The sequence below is a fragment of the Sturnira hondurensis genome, unplaced genomic scaffold, assembly GCF_014824575.4.
Source record: "Sturnira hondurensis isolate 20B ecotype Veracruz unplaced genomic scaffold, ASM1482457v3 Scaffold0017436, whole genome shotgun sequence".
Taxonomy (NCBI): Eukaryota; Metazoa; Chordata; class Mammalia; order Chiroptera; family Phyllostomidae; genus Sturnira; species Sturnira hondurensis.
This window is the reverse complement of record NW_028090067.1, coordinates 2,729,195-2,743,478: the sequence shown is the minus strand read 5'-3', so window position 1 is coordinate 2,743,478 and position 14,284 is coordinate 2,729,195. Positions and strand designations below refer to the sequence as shown.

The 14,284-nt window shown below is 52.2% G+C and overlaps 1 protein-coding gene across 1 annotated transcript in view; it reads left to right on the top strand.

Annotated features, from left to right (window-relative positions):
* The first annotated feature begins 784 nt into the window (after window positions 1-784).
* Window positions 785-14,284, top strand: part of CD9 (CD9 molecule) — a 32,284-nt gene continuing 18,784 nt past the window's right edge. The window contains exon 1 of the mRNA XM_037068078.1: window positions 785-992. Within this exon, the coding sequence (XP_036923973.1) occupies window positions 927-992 (66 nt within the window). The 5' untranslated portion in view covers window positions 785-926. The remainder of the gene's footprint in view (window positions 993-14,284) is intronic.

Here is a 14,284-nt window from a genome sequence, read left to right as displayed (position 1 = left end):
ACTGGAAAAAAAGTCCGTCCCAAGAGCAAGAGAGGGCGACGTGCAGCAGAGGCAAGAACAGAGGCCCAGCTACAAATTCTCTCTGCCCCTCCTGGGGCACCTAAACCGCAAGCCCAGGAAGCGTCCCGGGCTGCCCCATCTTCTGCCATATTCGGTGATGGACATTAGAGAATTACTTCCATAAACCAGCGGACTATCTTCCCACCTGGACTACAAGCTTCTAATTCCCCCTACTCCGCATGAGGTGCCAAATACGAGAGTCCTCAGTGAGTGTTTTCAAGGAGCCGCCCCGAGAGAAATAAAGCCTGACAGCTTCTCTCCAGATCGAGACCAAAACCAGAAGTGCCCACACTGCGCGGCCAGCGGCTTGGGGCGGCGAGCCGACCCGTTGTAAGTTCTCCCTCTACCAAAGTAGAGGGCCCGGGCGGGAAGGCCCAAATCTACCGGGCGAGAACCGGAGAGGTGAGGCTTCCACTTAACTCCCAGGTACAAGGCGCCTGGGGTGGCGGTGTGCAGAGACCCCTGGTTGGTTGGCTGGGAGGAAAGAGAGAGAGCACAGGGGAGGGAGGGAAAGGCCCGTCGGGCGCGGAGCCGGCCGAGCGGGAGACAATGGGGGAAAGAGACAAGGGCGGGGCCGGAGGGCCTCGGGAGCCAGGATCCCGGGAACCTGGGCGGAGGCAGGCCGCGGGGCGTGGGCGGGCCGCGGGGCGTGGGCGGGGCAGGTGGGGCCCGGGCGGGGGCCGGGGGTGGGGTCCCGGCTTGCGCACCGCCTCCCGCCGCTCGCTGGAAGGAGGGGCTCTTTTTAAAAGTGCAGCCCGGAGGCCCGCCCGCAGCCGCCAGCTCCTCAGTCCCCGCCTGGTCCTGCGTGTCCCGGCAGCGCGCCTCCGTCCCGCATCAGTGCAGCCCAGGCCAGTCCAGCCCTCGCCATGCCGGTCAAAGGAGGCACCAAGTGCATCAAATACCTGCTCTTCGGCTTTAACTTCATCTTCTGGGTGAGTGAGCGCGACAGCCGCGCGCTCCTCTCCGGGGCCACCCGCCCGCCGCGGAGACCCTGCCCGCGGTCGAGGCAGCGGTAACTGGCACTGTCCGCCCGGGGGCCTCGGAGCAGAGGAGAAAGGGCGCTGCTCTGCCGGGTCCGTAGACGGGCGGGGCGGGCACGTTCTTGGGGGGCTCGCCGAAGCCCGGCAGGCTAGGGGACGCGGGGCCCCGGTGCGCTGGGACGTGGAGGTTGTGGGCTGCGGTTTCCGTCTGCCCCTCCGAGTGAAGGGAGTGGAGGGAAAGGCGGCGGGGCGAAGCGGAGAACCCGCGTTCCTGGGCGCTCGAGACCCGGGCTGGAGAGGACCTAGGCAGGCAGTGCTGTTCCCGACTGGGGGGAGTCTCACAAGTGGGGGGCCGGAGAAGGGGAGGATGCAGGCGCTCTGAGAGTCTTAGGTGGCCGGGGAAGCTGCGCCGAGAGGTTTTGGCACGTTTACACTGGAGAGGAAGGGGCGCGTGGGCCGTGCGTGGCCCGGACCCTGTCCCCAAGTTGGAGTCGGGGGCCCTCCACACTCGAAGGGGAACCTTCAGCCTCCCTCCTTCCCCTATTCTTTCAAACTTTGGTTCTAAGCCACCGTGAGAAAGTCCGAGGTCCCTCCAAATTACCTGAAAGACTAGCTTGTCTTGACGCCCCCTCCCCCCCCCCAGGGCGATAAGTATCTGGACTGGGGAGAATTCTGGGAGAGTTGGGGAGAGGAGGGGCAGGTTGCCCGTGGGCGCTTTTACTGGGAAGAGAGTGTTTCTCCGTTTCCGGGAGAGATCGGGTACTGGTCCCAGGGCCTGCAGCCTCGCGCCTGTGCCCGCTGCCCACCCGAGTGGCGAGGTGGGGCCACCGGGAGCGCACTTTCACGGCGGGGGGTGGGGGGGCGGGGGGCGGACACCGGGCAGGCGACTCCAGGACTCCCGCTGCTGGCGGCACTCTACCTCTGTGCTATGGGAAGCCTGGGGAGGCAGTAGAAAAGGGGAGTGCCCCTTGACACCTTCCCTTGGGGGTCTGAGGGACCACCCAGAGACAGAAACAAGGAATAGGGAACCTTTGTGCTCTGGCTCTGAGGGCCATGTCTCCTGCACGTGGATGGACAGTATTTGCAGTCAGAAAGGAGTTTGGGAAGGAGGTTCCTTTCCAAGAGAGATGGCTGTAAAAACAGGGGCATCCCACTAGAGGCTGGTAACAAAAAAATGTACTTATTCCCTTGGAGCTGGTCACCGGGGTCCCCATGAACCTGGGGCAGATCTGATATTTAATCCTCTCTCTGGAGCTGACCAGCAAAGAGACTGGACTGCCTTTGCAAGAGTCACCATGCCTAATACTTGCACTTGTGTGGATGGCACATAGGTGTGCCCCTGCCCAACCCTTAGCCAGCTTTAAGGACACCCTCCTGTGGTGGGCACCTCCCCTTCTTGGTGTTCCCAGCAGCCAGGCAGCTAGCTGCCAGGCTTGCTCCTCCTCTCAGCAACTCCTGACACCAGAAGAGAATGTCACAAGGCGAGCTGGCCCCACCTCTGTCCTTTGGAGAGTTTTTCTCTTCCCTCCCTAACACAGCCTGTCGCCTGCCAGTCTATTGGTTCTCTCTCAGCCATCCGTCTAGGCTGCATCAGGGGCCGGGGGGAGCCTCTGACCACCAGTGCCCCCTCACACCCCATCTGTTCAGTAGCACATGTGGGAGCCTGATGGAAGGCTCCGGGTACCACTCCAGTATCCGCTCAGCCTCTTCCTGTCTCCAACTTGCCACCCCATCCACACTTAGAGCTGCCCCTGCCTGGGCTAAGTGCTGCTGGTCACCTGTGTCCTCTGAAACAAATGATTCACTCTGGGAATGTTTGGGTTTAGAGCTAGGAATGGCTTTAGATGTTATCCATTCCAGCCCTCTCATTTACAGTGAGAAAGCAGAGAACCAGAGAGGGGTGATTTGCCCAGGACCACAGCGACAGAGCCAATACTACAACCCCATGTCCCTTACTCTAGTCCTGTCCGCCGTCTCCATCGCAAAACCAACCAGGGTGGCTGGTATAGGCAGGAAGCAGTAGCTACGTTCTTCTGAATTAGTTTTTGTCCAATAGTATCAGGGTCCCTCTAACGATGATGGAATAAAGGAATAGTACAATTTACTGGTGAAGCATTTAGCAGTCTTACAAGTCCAAGCCCTCAGGCTACATAGCCAGAAAAGAAAGCATTATCCCCATTTTAGTGATGACCAGGAAAACTAGTCCCCAGAAAGGTTAAATGACTTATCCAGGGTCATGTGGCAAGATCCCCCCCCCCCAAAAAAGAAAAAACGTTGAGAAGGAAAACATTTCACTGGTGTCAGAGCGGTGAACTCAAGCCATAGGTGGAGAACCAAGGTTAGGGCCAGGTCAGGAACCTGTGTCCCCCAAACCCTAGTCCCGCACTGAAATGGCTCAGTTCCTACCCCACATCTCCCTCTGCCCCCTTGTTCCTTCCTTTCACCGCCTATCCCCAACTCACTGATGGAAATAGCAAGCGACTTCTCTTTTCCTCAGAAATGGTGTTGCCTTGGACCTGACAGAGGCTTCTTTGAAGCAGAGGCAGGGAGGGACCTGAATGGGAATTCAGAGAGTAGCTGGTAGTCCAGCTGTGTCCCCAGCGCACTTGGAAGTCTGGGGCAGGTTGCTTTTGTGCTCCAGCCCCCGTCACCACTGCCTAAAGCAACCAGGCATTCCGCACGGCCTGAAGGGAAATGGAATGTACAGTGAACACTAAGGCTGGTCTGCAGAGCTTGGTTTCATTTGACCTTTACCTCTGGGGCCTGATTCTTATGTCTCTTTCCTGTTAACCTTACAGTTCCCCCTGCTTCCCTGAGTGAGGTCTCTCTGTCTGGGGTCCCTGTACTCATCTCCCTCAGCCATTTTGGTGGTACAGCCGAGTGGTCTGAGCAGCAGCTCTGGATTGGATTTACGCATCACCAGATTCCGCTGGTGCCTGCCCTGTGGGGGAGGGAGGGGAAATGAGAGAATGTATGTGATGCACTTAGTACTGATTTCAGAGTAAACTTCCTGTAGTATTGTTGCCCACCAGTTGAAAATAGATTGAGGGAGTGGAGCGGTGGGGAGCAATTCCCTAAAAAGTGTGGAAGTGCAGACCACAGGTTGCCCAGGAGCACATTCCCCATCCACAGGCATTCTTCCAGCTCTGGATGTGCACTGACTCCATTTCATGTGTGGCTACAAGTTTGGGAGGCAGCTCCACTTCTAAAAATAAAGCTGCATGGCTGTTTCGGGGTCTGGGCAGGGCGTCCACTAGTTGGAGGGAGGGAAAAGCCCCTCCCACCCAACCTGCTGCTTCTCCCAGAAACTGTTGCCTTTACCAGGGGGCCCAAGCCAGCAGCTGGGGCTGTTAAGTAAAATGGCTTCCTGATTTTGGCACCCGGACAGCCCGAGCTCTGGAACAGCCAGCTGTGTTTGTATTGAGACTGGCAGCTTTGGGAAGAAGTGAGGTGAGGCCAGGTGACTGCATCTCCTACTGAAAATCAGACCTCTCCCCTACCCGCAACCTCACTGGCATTCCCCCACTTGTTCACAATAGTTGTCGACAACAAAGAGTCTTACGCTCCTGATTTTGACGGCGGGGGCGGGGCGGGGAGTGATGGGAAGGATTCCTCTACGCACATGCTCTGCCCCTTTCTTTTCAGAGTGGCCCATGGGCGCTGTTCCAGACCTTACTCTTATGTCCTCAGAGGAAGGAGCTGCTAGTTAAGACCTGAACTCGGAAGGGCTTTGATAGCAGCCCTGTTGAGGGCCATCCCTGCCGAGCAGAGCACCCCCTTTGCTGTCTGCGCGTCTCTGCCACGGACCTCACAAATCCGCGCTCTCGCATCTTCCTTTTCTGTTGGATGTGAATCTGGCCCCTTCCAGGGCTGTGTGTCCTGTGTTTGAGTTGCCTCTTTTTTTCCTGTTGGATTTCATGCCATGAGGAGGTGTGGCTTTGGGAATTGGTCACACAGTCTGGAACTTAATAATACCTTTGACTTACAAAAGCACCTTTTTTCTAAAGAACACGAGCCTTGACGGGCTTTCTCAGGTGTGTCTGGCTCTGAGGGTGAGGGACCTGAGATCCCAGTTCCTGTGGCTCCCGTGGTCCTGCTGCCTCGTTGGGGCTGTGGGTTCCAAGTCCACCTGTGTCGAGTTGGGGGCAGGAGAGTGAAGCTGTTCAGGAAGTTGCATATTTAGGTTCCCTGTTCCTCCTCCCCCTGTGTTGGGGTCAGGGGGACTTTCTGTGGACCTGCCGAGGGTCTCTTCAACCAAAGTCCTGAAGAAATGATCTTTACCTCTTACAGAAGAACCATGACGCCGTTGTTTGGGGGTTGAAAATCTGGATGAGAGCCTATTGGACCCGTGTTCTCAGCTCCCCAGAGCTGTTCTCTGCAACTGAGGGAACGCAGGAGACCAAAAGGGCCAATCTTAATACACTTGTTGTTTATGGTTTTGAAGTCAGACTGCAGATTCCTTGCTTGGTTTCATTCTGTGGAAAAAGTAATGCTGGTCCAGGGACATTTTCATTTTCCATCAAGTGATGGCGTGCAGCTGTGGAAAGCAGCATCCTGTCTCCAGATGAGATAATTTTATAATAATTAACATTCATCCGGTAATTCCTCCCCTCGCCCCAAACCCCCCCCCCAAAAATACTTAGTGCTTTTTAAGTACAGTATGCTTTCCTCCTAGACTGGTGGATCTTAACTTTTTTAGGGAATTCCATGCATTCACTAGGACTTGCCTCCAATTATACCTATTTCTTTGCTTTTTTTCTGGAGGCTCCTGGACTTCAGTTATGAACACCTCATATTGGGCTCTCTCCCTTGGTTGCCAGACAAACCCCACTCTGTGTTGAATCCCATGTTTCTGCCACAAGAAGCGGGTTTGCCTCACCACTCACTGGGGGTTGCTTGGTGGTGTAGTCAGAGGACTCTGAGAAGAGCATTACAGAGTACTAAGTGCCCCTGGCAATCCAGAGCAGCCAAGACTAGGGAGCCTGCCTCCCCAGCCATTTTGCTCTGACTCTCTGCTTAATCATTGCCCAAGGAGTGGCTTTGACTCTCAATTAATTTAACGAGTGTTTGCATTTCTAGTCCACATGCAGAATCCAACTTTATGAGCTTCCAGCCAAGTTTTGCTTCTTCGGTTAGGGTTTCCCATAGTGTGGGTGAACTGTCTTTGTTTAGGAGGGGTGGAGTTCTGTCTCTCCCTCCTCCTCCTTCCCACGAGATGGAGGCTCAAAGCCTCGCCCCTGAGGACCTTGGAAAGCAGGAATATCCCCAGGGGGTCGTCTGGGGACTTGGACTCTTGAGGAGATGACAGGCAGCCTGGTTAAATAGCAAGGAAAGATGAAGCCATGACTTGGAAGATGCCATATTTATTTGATTCTAGAGAGGTTTGAGGACTACTGGCTTGGAGAAAAATGAGAAATTTGGGATTTTAGGGTCCTTCTTGTTCAGTCCTCTCGCCGAACATTGCCCAGGGTGGCAGAAACAGTGGCTTTTGCTGGCTCTGTTAAGAAAGTAACCATACAAAGCTCACCCAACATTCATCAAGTTTCCAGTGAACGCCTCAGGCCCGGGCAGGCTAATGGCCCTTGACCTCGACCAAGCCGCTGCCTTCAAAGGGCTCAGGAGGCAGCCCCTTGCTTATCCTCCAGTCTGAGCTGCATGTTCATGTCCAAGTGCAGAAATTTAACGCATGGATCACAGCAGAAAGTCCTTGACTGGGGGTTAAAAGTATGATAAAGTAAACCAGACTGTTCTACTGAATGCAAAACAAATTCCTATAGCATTTTAGTGTTAATTTGTCTTTAAGTCTACATTGAATCAATAGCATAAAAAGTGGTAAAATTGATTTATTAAAGCTTTAAATGAAAAGATCGGTGAAATCATACTTAGTCACGAACTCATTGCTTTTCAAGTCATTAAAAGTTTGGTGTTTTTAAGAGATGGTTTTCTATAGACTGAGTGTGTCTCCCCAAAATTCATGTGTGAAATCCTCCCTTTGGAGGTGATTGGGTCATGAGGATGGAACCCTCATGAGTAGCATTAGTGCCCTTAGAAGAAGAGGCCCCAGAGAGTGCCCTCTTTGCTTCTGCCTTGTGTGATTACAGCACGAAGATAGCCCTCTATGAACCAGGAAGCAATTCCTCACCAGATACAGAATCTGCTGGCACCTTGATCTTGGACTCCCCAGCTTCTAGAACCATGAAAAAGAAATTATTGGCATCTGGAAGCCGCCCAGTCTATGGTACTTTGTCATAGTAGCTCAATCGGATGGAGACATCTTTATTCACAGGTTCAAATCAGAATCACCGCTTCCCTTGTAGGTGAGCAATTGCAACGAGTCAGTTTGCGTGTGCACCTCACACCAGTGCCCCTCCCTGGTGGCAAGCCCCCTCGGCAGCCCTGTGCCTGAGCAGCTCTGCTCCCCAGAGCTGCACTGGCCAGGAAGTCAGCATGGACTTCAGCACAGCAGTGTGAACTCCAGAGGCAGGAAACCCTTCCTGTGAAGTGTCTTCCTCCTGCTCACCCCAATGCAACGCGAACAACCTGCTTCTTGCAATGTGGGACTGTGGGTTCCAGTGTTACACTCAAACCTTTTAAAGCTCCCTTCCTGTATCCTGGGGAAATCTACTCATACTCTGCTCTCCCCCTCCAGTCAAGTTATGGCCCTGACTAAGACTAGATAGCATCTGGTTTCCCACAGACCAGAAAACTCATTTCAAATGGGAATTAAATTACCTCTAATAATTTAGGGAGGGACCATGAGCATTATGGGAAGCTGGCCTTATCCTCGTGTTGTAGGTGCCCCCCAGGATCCCAGGCCCAGACCCGCAGTGATGCTGTCTCATTCCCTTTGCTGGCAGGATGGTGCTGCGTGGACAGGGCAGCAGCTGAGTCCCACCTTGGGGTTATTCCTATAGGGGATATAGGGACAGTGGCCACTTGCTGGACCACAGCCTCACCTGTGGACACAGTGACTAGTGGGCAGCTGCAGCAGCATCTGCACTGAAGCGAGGACAAGAAGAAAATGTGCCAAGTTACTTCGAGAAGGCTGTTGCCCAGCCTGGTGCTTGTGTCCATGCTGACTTCCTGGCCAGTGCAGCAAGGATGTGGCAAAGCTCTCAGCAGAGGCCAGCAAGAGAAGGTGCAGGCACTCTCTCTAGATCCTGTCCACCTGAGGCTCCGCCAGCACGAGGCCAGGCTCAGATTGCACCTGTGGGCCATGTGGCTTTTGCAGGTGCCTTCCTGTCAGAGAGTAGGCCCTCTGCTCTTGCAGGTGGGCTATCATGAGACCTGTAAGAATAGAAGACGGCACTTTTAATATGGGATCAGATGTGCCTGCGGGGGAGAAAAGACACAAATGAAACAATTAGGTTCTGAAATTCACAAAATGGATCAAAAAGACGAACAGTTTAGCAAAATGGTTGAAAATGTGGGCTTTGCACTCAGACTATTTGGGGTTCAAGTTCTAACTCGGCCACTTATTTGCCAAGTGATCTCAGAGAAGCTGCTTAACTTCTGTGCTCAAGTTTCCTCATCTAAAAACATGGAAGTTAATGTTACCTACCTGGTGGGTCTGTTGTGGAACTTAAACAATACAGAAGAAGTGCTTTGAATGGAATGTGGAACATAGCAAACATTGGGGTGCTTGAGCAAACATTGGGGTGCCTGCTATCTAATAATTAAGAGACCTAAAGTGAAAGCAAGCATAGGGCAGGTCATAGGTTAGAGCAGTTCGGGAATCGTGACTCTTGACCCTTTGCTGGCTTGGTACTGAGAGTGACCTATGATGGGGGAGGAGGGCCATTTGCCAACACTGCCAATCCATGCACCATGTGGCATTGCTTAATAATGTGTAGAAAAAAGGGGCATCTTCTAATACTCAGGGCCATGTGGGTGACTGGTAACCCGTTATGTGGTTGGAGTGAAAACCAGCTGGTCCAGCCCTGGCTGGTGTAGCTCAGTGGATTGAGCTCGGGCCTGCGAACCAGATGATCGCGGTTCGATTCCCAGTCAGGGCACATGCCTGGGTTGCAGGCCGGTTCCTTGCAGGCTAACTACCAGCAGGGGACGCACAAAAGGCAACCATACATTGATGTTTCTCTCCCTCTCTCCTTCCCCTCTAAAAATAAGTAAGTAAATAAATAAATAAACAAAAACCAGCTGGTCCACAGGGCTAAGTAAGGTACATAAGCAAAAGTGTGTGTGTGACCACAGGACATCTCAGTGAGGCATATGCAATGGAAACAAATGAATTTAAAGCAAAACATCCCCAAACAATCCTCCACATGGGATAATTTTGGTTAAGATCAGAATGCCTACTTTCAGCAACAAACAGATTTATGGGCTGGCTAGTATATGCTACATGTCTGGCAAGCAGGCAGTGGAAACTTGAAATGAGATTTCTTGCTTAGAAATGAGGTTACCTTGGGCACAGGCCTTCCTTCCCAATCCCTCAGCCCCAAGCTACTTAACACCAGCACATTATATTAGCTGAAGGTTTTCTCCTCTTAGGCAGAATAAGGGCTCTGGGGTTTTATTAAGTTATTGATTTGAGAGAGAGACAGAAACATGGATTTGTCGTTCCACCCATCCATGCATTCATTGGCTGGCCCTCATGTGTGCCCTGACCGAAGGTCAAACCTGCAACCTTGGCGCATCAGGATGGTGCTGTGAATGACTGAGCTACCCGGCCGGGGCCAAGGGCTCTGTCTTTTAAGTGAGGTTGACTTTGTTCTTGGAATGGAGGATTTCTCAACACTTGAACTTATTCAGGCCAGGTCGCTCCCGAAGTTCCATAAAAGTATGCTGAGAAAAAGTTTACAAGGCCCTTCATCCTCTGCCACACTCCAGAGAGGAGGCCACTCTACCTCCCTTTCACTGGGGATGAGGCAAATGTGACAGAAGGAGACAGCTGGCAGCTAAGTCACTCCAGACCTGCTCCGTGACCCTGGGCAAGTTAGTTTCCCTCTCTGAGCCTATTTTCCCCATCTCAAACTGGGATGGTCATAATGACCTCGAAGGGTGTCAGGCAGTTCCACCAGCACTCTTAGGTTCTGAAGGGGTTGTCGCAGCCTCACAGTAGGACTTGTCCTGTCCCTGGGAACTCTCACTCGCTCCCACAGGGAATGTGCCCATTATCGCTGCACTGGCCTGAGCCCAGGCTTAAACATTCAAACACAATTGCTCAGAAGGGCCAGGCATAGGGAAAAGACAGCACCCACAGGTTGTAGCTATTGAGCCTCCATCACCCCTCCCTCCAGGGGGCCCCCCACGTGCCCTAGAATCCCTAGAAAAGGAGGCTGTGCAGGGGCAGGCTGAATGTGTGCTTAGGATGCCAGCAATGCAGGCGAGCCCAAGCAATTGTGGGGCAAGTAACCACTTTTTTGAACTTGTGTGTACCAATTTTATAATTTTGATTTTTTTTTTTATGTTGAGTTATATAGGTGGTAAGGTATGTGACATGATCTTCTCAGTGTGCAGGGTGCTAATCTGGCCCCAGAGGCAGGAGTTGGCTTCCCCAAAGACCTGGCTTCTGGCTTCTCCGGGATGGTTGGATTTCTTCTTGCTGTCAACCTCCCAACCTGCCATGATGTGGAAGAGAGCAACATGTATGTAGTAACACACATGCACAACATGTAGTAACACACACATGGTGATTGTCAGGGGGGATGTTGACTATTTATTTTTTTAATATTTTTTATTTATTTATCTGTAGAGGGGAAGGGAAGGAGAGAGGGAGAGAAATATCAATGTATGGTTGCCTCTCATGCATCCCCTGCTGGGAACTAGCCTGCAACCCAGGCATGTGCCCTGACTGGGAATCGAACCGCGATCGTGTGGTTCGCAGGCCCACGCTCAATCCACTGAGCTACACCAGCCAGGGTGGAAGTTGACTCTTTAGAAGTGGAGATTCCCAGCAATGGATTGGTGATTCCTTAAGCCTCACTTTCCTTATTTGGACAGCGAAGACAATAATCGAACCAAAGTCTTAGGGTCATTAAGAGATGTTTAAGGTAAAGCCATTATTGTGATGCTCAGATGTCAGCTTCCACAGCTGCTGTGGAGTTACTATAATAACACCTCCCAACATTTTCCAGAGATCAAGGTTGTCCTAAACCTTCACACTCATCCATAGCTTACTGCTCCAGCTCTGTAAAGCCACATTGCCCGGGATCGCTCAAAGCTGCAGTTTTACCACTAGGCTTCCTTCCTTTTAGAAGATGAATTAGCAGGCTCGTCTTTCTGTCTGTCTACAAAATGCCCATTTCAAAGACTTCCTTGGTCTGGGAAAGGTAGGTGAGGAAAGGGACTGGTTTTTCACTTTGCTGGAAATGGCCCCATAAGGCTGCCCAGTGGGTAGAGGCTTCTTTTTGGAGTCTATCTGGGAATTTAACAACAAGAATCACAAGAAGAAATCTATTCTGCTTCCAAACCAAGAAGGGTGGGTGACCTTAGCAGCTCTCCTTCAGCTCACTTGTGTTTTCAGAAGGTGATGGATCACTGGCTGGTATGGCTCAGTGGATTGGGTGACAGCCTGCAAACCCAAAGGGTTGCGGGTTCAATTCCCAGTCAGGGCACATGCCTGGGTTGCTGGGCAGGTCCCCAGTAGGGGGTGTGCAAGAAACAACCACACATGGATGTTTTTTCCCCTCTCTAAAATAAATAAATAAAGTCCTTTTTTAAAGGGGGAAAGGGATGGATTCTTATTATCTAGAACTTTCTTGACACCATGAAGCAGACCCCAGAGGAAGGCAGAGCCAAAGTCACTATTGCTTGTGTGGACACCAGGGAAAGAAAAGAAAGGAAGGGAGAGTGAGCCCTAAGGGGACCCAATGACTGTGGGCTTGAGACCACCACCTCTTCATGACTCAAAAGAGGAAGAGAGAAACCTCAAAGAGTTTAGTGGTTAGTGTCTTCCTCGCCACTTGGCCTTCCCCTCGGCTGGGGCCGGTGCCCTGAATCTGAGTCACCTGGCTACAGCAGGCAGATTAACCTTTAGGTCAGCATGTTGCCAAATTCGACATGTCCAAACCGTGCTCCTCTTCTCAAGAAAAGTTCTTTGGCATTCTCATTCTTCCCCTTCCCCAGGCAGCACAGTGTGCAGCTCAGTGCCGGGAAGAGGGCTGCGGGCTGCGGGCTGCGCTGTCTGCATGGGCCACCGCCCACCCTGCGCTGCGCCTCCTGCTGCCTGGGCTGTTTCCAGCAAATTGTTGCTCAACCTCTCAGAGCCTGTTTCAGCTATAAAATAAGAGTGACGAGAGGATTAAATGAGATAATATACATAAATCACCTCCTACAATGTGGGACACACAGAGATAAGAATTGCTACTATTATTATATTGCTTCTTTTCCTTTCCCCAGCTTCTGGAGAGGCTGCTGATGGGCAGAAAGGCTGCCCGGAGTCAGGTGAACAGTAAAGCTAAATAACCTACAACATCATTGATCATCGGCCTCTGCATGTATTCTTTAAAATTTACTTCCTTATTTTATATTTATTTATTTATTTATTTATTTATTTAAATTCAGGATGGTTGGAGGAAGAATCTACTTGCATACATAGCCTGGCCTAAGGAAAACACAGGGGCAGAAATCAGGGTGAAGTTTTTTCCAAGGGTGTCCTGCTTCAGACACAGCAGGAGGCATCTCAGCTCCTTGGGGAGGAGCATTTGCAGGGCTGAACTTGTGCAGGGAATGTGCTTTTGAAAGCCAGATGCAGGTTCTAACTTGAACCATTTACTATGACTTCCCAGGCTCAGTGGGTTCAAGGTGGCGTTGTCCCGCCAGTGTCTGTCTTGTTTCCTCCCTGCTTAGCTGTCCTGTGTCCTCCCCTCAACGGTCTCTGTGCAGCAGAGTCTTTAGGCTGAGTCCCCGTGTGCAGCTGGGGCAGGGGTCGGTGGCGGAGGGAGCATTTGAGCCTGACTCTCCAGATTCCACAGTATAAAGCGAAAGGGTGGGATTCTGCTCCCTGCTGGGTGGAGCCTGTGGTCCCTTCCTGACACACACACAGGAACCTTGAGCTCAGAGAGAAAGCTCACACACATGCTCGCCCCGTGGCTGTGTCCCTTCCCCACTGGCCTTTGGAAAGCTGGCCTGTGGCTTCAGAACCCCCAGCGAGAGATTTGCTATGTCTGCCCTATTGGTTCGACATTTATACGAAGCCCTAGGGCAGTGGCTGTCAAACTTGACCAAGCATCAGAATCTTCCGGGACACTTGTTAAAACACAGGTGGCTGGGCCCCACCCCACTCACCCTTCTCATTGACTGAGTTCCCAGGTGCTGCTGCTGCTGCAGCTGGTCTAGAGACCACACGGGACAACCCCTGGCCTAGAAAAACGTTTCCCAGTGGCCTTTGAGGATACCAGCTTCCTCGAAGATTTGGACACTGCCCCTAGATGGGGAGCTCAGTAGAAGCCCCAAGAGCAGAGGTTGCCTAGAGGAGCGAAGTAGCCCCCAGGATGCTCACACTCACTGGGGGCCTTGCTCTCCAGAACTGTGATTCCTGAGCTTTTCAGCTCATTTCTAATAGATAGCACTGAAGTCAGTGATAGCCCTGGTTGATTTCTTTACATTTTGCTGTGAACTAACAGCTTACTGAAATCTTTAATGAAAGCAAACCATGTCAGTTTTTTGCTGCTGAGCAGAGTGACATTTGGTTTTGGTGGTGGTTTTATCATGGGTAGGAATGGATAAGGAGGCTCCTAGACCCCTGTTCCTGCCCAAGCAGCTTTGCCCTTTGGAAGACATCAGCGCCAGCCTTCACTGAGAGCTGGGGGAGGAAGCTGCTACGGGACAGGATTAGGAGAGGCAGTGGGGCTTGGGCGCCTGTTTGTTCTTGCTGGCAGTGCCAGGACCAGCCTCCTGACGGTGAATCAGCCCATCTGAGGCTTGGCATTCAGTGGTGAGCCAGGGTTGCCATGGGGACGGGTGAGGCCCAGAGCCCACAGGTCTGGGTGGCCTGACTTGTTTTTAACTGTTGAAGCCTGTATGAGCATCGAGGCCCTTATCTCCACTCCGAGGCTTCCCTAAAGCATGACTGGTCTTTCGGGCCCCAGAAAAGGCTGGTGGGGGAAATTGCATTTTCAGTGTTCAGTCTCTTGCTGATTTCCTGGGCACAGTGGGCAACCATGTCAAGAGGTCTGCAAAGTCCAGCACGTTAAAAAACAAAACAGAAGCCAGGCTGATGCGTATCAGCCTTCTTACCCAAGGGAGGGAGGAAGTAGAGAGTAAAATGCCCAGCCTCTCTGTGA